Source organism: Hesperophylax consimilis, chromosome 20 (genome assembly GCF_061612785.1).
Source record: "Hesperophylax consimilis isolate HC1 chromosome 20, BYU_Hcon_1.0, whole genome shotgun sequence".
Classification (NCBI taxonomy): Eukaryota; Metazoa; Arthropoda; class Insecta; order Trichoptera; family Limnephilidae; genus Hesperophylax; species Hesperophylax consimilis.
Window position 1 is genome coordinate 1,693,509 of NC_142855.1, and position 3,789 is coordinate 1,697,297.

Sequence of the window (3,789 nt, forward strand, 5' to 3'; positions counted from 1 at the left end):
GACCACTGTGAGTCAGCATATGGTTCGTCAGTGTCCCCCTCTGAGAAAATGATTTTTTACAGTCAGAACATGAAAAAGGTTTTTCACCACTGTGAGTAACCACATGCTTCCTCAAAGATACCTTTTGAGTACATGAATATGTACATTCGGAACATGAAAAAGGTTTTTCTTCGCTGTGAGTCAACATATGTCTCGTCAAACTTCTTTCTATAGTATGAATTTCTACAGTCAAGACACGAAAACGGTTTTTCACGAGTGTGAGTCAGCACGTGTTTCTTTAAATCTTCCTCCCTAAAAGATGAATATGCACAGTCGTAACAAGTAAAAGGTTTTTCTCTACTGTGCATAAGCATATGGTTCGTCAAAGACCCCCTTTGAGAAAATGATTTTTTGCAATCGGGACATGAAAAAGGTTTTTTTCCACTGTGAATAAGCATATGGTTCGTCAAAGTCCCACTCTGAGAAAATGATTTTTTGCAGTCGGAACACGAATAAGGTTTCATCCCAGTATGACTGCGCAAGTGCAGTTCTTTCTTTGACTTATGCCAGCAGGAGTAATTACAATAGGTACAAGAAAATCGTTTTTTTCCGGGATGCGTTTTCTGGTTTGTTTTGAAGTCTGCAAAAGATAACAAATAAACCTTAATATATGTTAAGTACATTAATTCATAACAGATTAAATTATTTAAAGAGCTCAGATTGTGAATTTTAAAAAAGAAAAATTGGTTTTACATGCAATCCGGGTAATTTTTTCAGAGTGATCTAAGCATTCCTTTTTAACATCATATAGGTCTATGTCTATTTCCGTATAAGGAATCCCCCCTCCATCTTCTTCTCGGGGCTCTGGTTCTGCCTTGATGGGAACAGTTTCCACATTGTTGATATCTGTAAGAACAAAACAACAATACATTCCGTTTATGGAAAATTAATTTAAGGTAAATTTGGTTATAAGAAGGACCACAGATGTTTGCTTCTGTGGCCGATATTTTCACAAGAAAAACCCTTTATTCTAGAACAGATTATGATTTTTATAGTCACCGGAACAATTATTTCAATATCAATAACATATTTTTATTGGCGCTGAATAATAGTAGGTGATTCACAAATATACAGAAAGAGAAAGAATTGCCAGTAAGTCGGATGGATTACTTCAGTCGTGAAATAAGGAATAGACTCGAAAGTTAGTTACGTTTGGCAATTTACTGTAAGGTTAATATTTAACGAAAATACAAAAGTAACTAATGTACTACTAGAGGGTACTTCGTTTAATAAGAATTTGCGTTGGCCGCGTTACGTTTTACGCAGTGAATTTAGCAACCCATTTGCGAATATACATAAAAATATATTCATTAGACTTACTGGCTTCCGGAATGCTCTCTACATACTGAAAACATTCCTGCTTTACATCCGGGAACTCGTATACTATATCCGTACATGGAATTTCTATTTCAATTGCGCGTTCTTCCTGTGAACCTGGTTCCGTCTTGATGAAAACACTTTCTGGTATTGGAAGATCCATGGCAGTGTTGTGATAGCGTCTTGTTGTGTGATGGCAACTGATAGAAGCTCACAAAATGGACCTGAAACAGAACATTGATTTAACGGAACCTATTTGCTCGCAGTTGTGTATTTTATTTATTCGTACATCTATATAAGAAGGCAATATATGTTTTAAGATGCGTGCCAAACGTAGACGTTGACAAGGACATTAATGTACATTAATGTACAGTAGCAATGACCGCCATGTTCAACGGAGTGGTCAGAAGCAAGCTGGAGTACGCCTGTACTGTCTGGATACCTTATCAACTTAAATACATAAATATGATAGAACAAATTCAAAAAAAATTCCTATGGTATGTTTACAATGCGATTATACGGAATATATCCGAAATTCATGCATCACGTGGAACTGCTAAAGGAGACAAATTACCAAAGCCTGGAGACTAGGCGTAATGCCGGACTCATGGTATTTGAATTAAAGTTACTAAAAAACCTTATCGATTGCACATATCTCCTGTCATGCTGTGGCTTATTCGTTCCTGATAAATACTGTCGAAATCGTAGCCACGACCTATTCTGTATACCGCAGGGTCGGACAGATGTCATTGCCCAACATAGCATGACAAGAGGTATGACCTTGCTAAATGCCCTACCAGCGGATATAGATGTGTTTAATATCACAATACCATGTTTAAAAAAAAATATGTACATGTATTGTTAGTTTTAATAAAATTGTACCATAATTGGACTTACCTGTCTGTAGTACAATAAAAAAATAAAAGGAGGTTTCATTATTATTAGTGTTTATTTTTCTAATGTCGTTTAATTACGACTTAATAATCGGATAACTTTGTGTAATTGTGGGAGTCTTCGATGATATTTAAGTTGTTTGTCAAGATTACAAGTTGTTTTAATTACATCATGAAATATAATAGTACTGTTGTAGGACTGACGTCCTATTTGAAGTTATTCCGAGAACTCAAGTGGCGCCACAATCGGCTAGGTCCGGAATTGGTCAGAACCATTCAGATTCTGATGTGCGCACGCATCACTCCTGTTGGCACTACAATTATCGTTAGATTGAAGGATTAGCACACTATTCGGAAAAACAAACGATTTGTTAGCTTACAAAGATCATTGCATAAACAATGGTGGGCCTTGAGCAATTCCTTGGGGGACACCGAAAGGAACAGTTAAACACAATGGGTTCGATTAGTAAAGTTGGTAACTATGAAAAGGATGTAGGCGAGAAGGAACAAATTCCCGGTTAAAAATAACCTGGAATGGTGGCAATATTTGAAAACCTCCTACGACCATCGTAGGTTACTTGGAATTCCAGCTACTCTTAGTTTATTTATCTAAAAAACTAAAAATTATTTTCCTACAACCAATTTAAAAAGAGAAAGGGGCCTTTTTGGCCCGGAGCTCAGTGTGCCATTATTTCAAAAAGTCAAAAAGACACACAGTGTGCAAGAACTCGAGGAAATTAATCTTACTAGTAACCAACCTTGATGAAAACATGATTGACGTGTTTGGGTTTTACATTTTGTAAATTAAAAAAATTACAATTTTGGTAATTTTTTCAACTAACATACTAGACTCATGTCTGTATTATGGTAGTCGTAAGTGATTTATGTAAGAATAACAATAATAAAACGAAACGTAAAATAAAATTTATGGTAAAACAGAAATTAAAAAAATGCATATCATTTTAGAAACCATATGAGCATAGACATATGAATATTAGTAGACCTGCCCTAAGTGATTAAAAGCGTATTATCCCCACTCCCCATACCGGTTCCATTGAGCCGGCTGGGCTCGCGTATGGCCTCAAATGAAATTTGAAAACGTGACGTCATCATTCTTGTGCGAACTATGGTCGAGGCATCATCGGTTCATTTTACGAAATAACACGGCAAAATGTTGACTTGTACTATGAAAACTTGTAAAAATAGATGTGAAAAAGAGAATAAACCCAATTGTCGTATTACATTCCATATATAAGCATTATTTTACTTTATTTTAAGCATATTCACATCGTATAATATGAATCAGTTGTTACTATCACATCGAGAAACGTCTGGACGCGAAACACAAAGCTGGTTGGTTGCTGGGAAGTAAATTATGAACATTTATAAAAGTGTCTTAACTAAATACTCTGAAACTAACTACGACTCTGCAAACAGAAGAAATTTACTTTGACGAATTTGGACTTCGCAAATTAGTTCATAACGTGGCGAGTAATTTGCGCTCCCATGTAAAAATGTCTATTCATTTAAATGCAGATTT

The 3,789-nt window shown here is 35.7% G+C and overlaps 1 protein-coding gene across 1 annotated transcript; it reads right to left on the minus strand.

The window, feature by feature from the left end:
* Window positions 1-277: 277 nt before the first annotated feature.
* LOC149413893 (uncharacterized) lies at window positions 278-1,892 on the minus strand. The gene is made up of 4 exons (XM_089643911.1): window positions 1,360-1,892; window positions 733-885; window positions 458-619; window positions 278-291 (listed from the first exon to the last, which is right to left on the minus strand). Exons 1-4 carry the CDS (start codon window positions 1,517-1,519, stop codon window positions 278-280), a joined length of 489 nt encoding a protein of 162 aa, XP_089500037.1. The 5' UTR covers window positions 1,520-1,892.
* Window positions 1,893-3,789: the final 1,897 nt, after the last annotated feature.

Coding starts and splice junctions, on each gene's coding strand:
- LOC149413893 (XM_089643911.1), bottom strand. CDS start 1,519: ATGGATCTTCCAATACCAGAAAGTGTTTTCATCAAGACGGAACCAGGT. Junction 886..1,359: donor AGAGAGCATTCCGGAAGCCA/GTAAGTCTAATG, acceptor TTGTTCTTACAG/ATATCAACAATGTGGAAACT. Junction 620..732: donor AAAAATTACCCGGATTGCAT/GTAAAACCAATT, acceptor TATCTTTTGCAG/ACTTCAAAACAAACCAGAAA.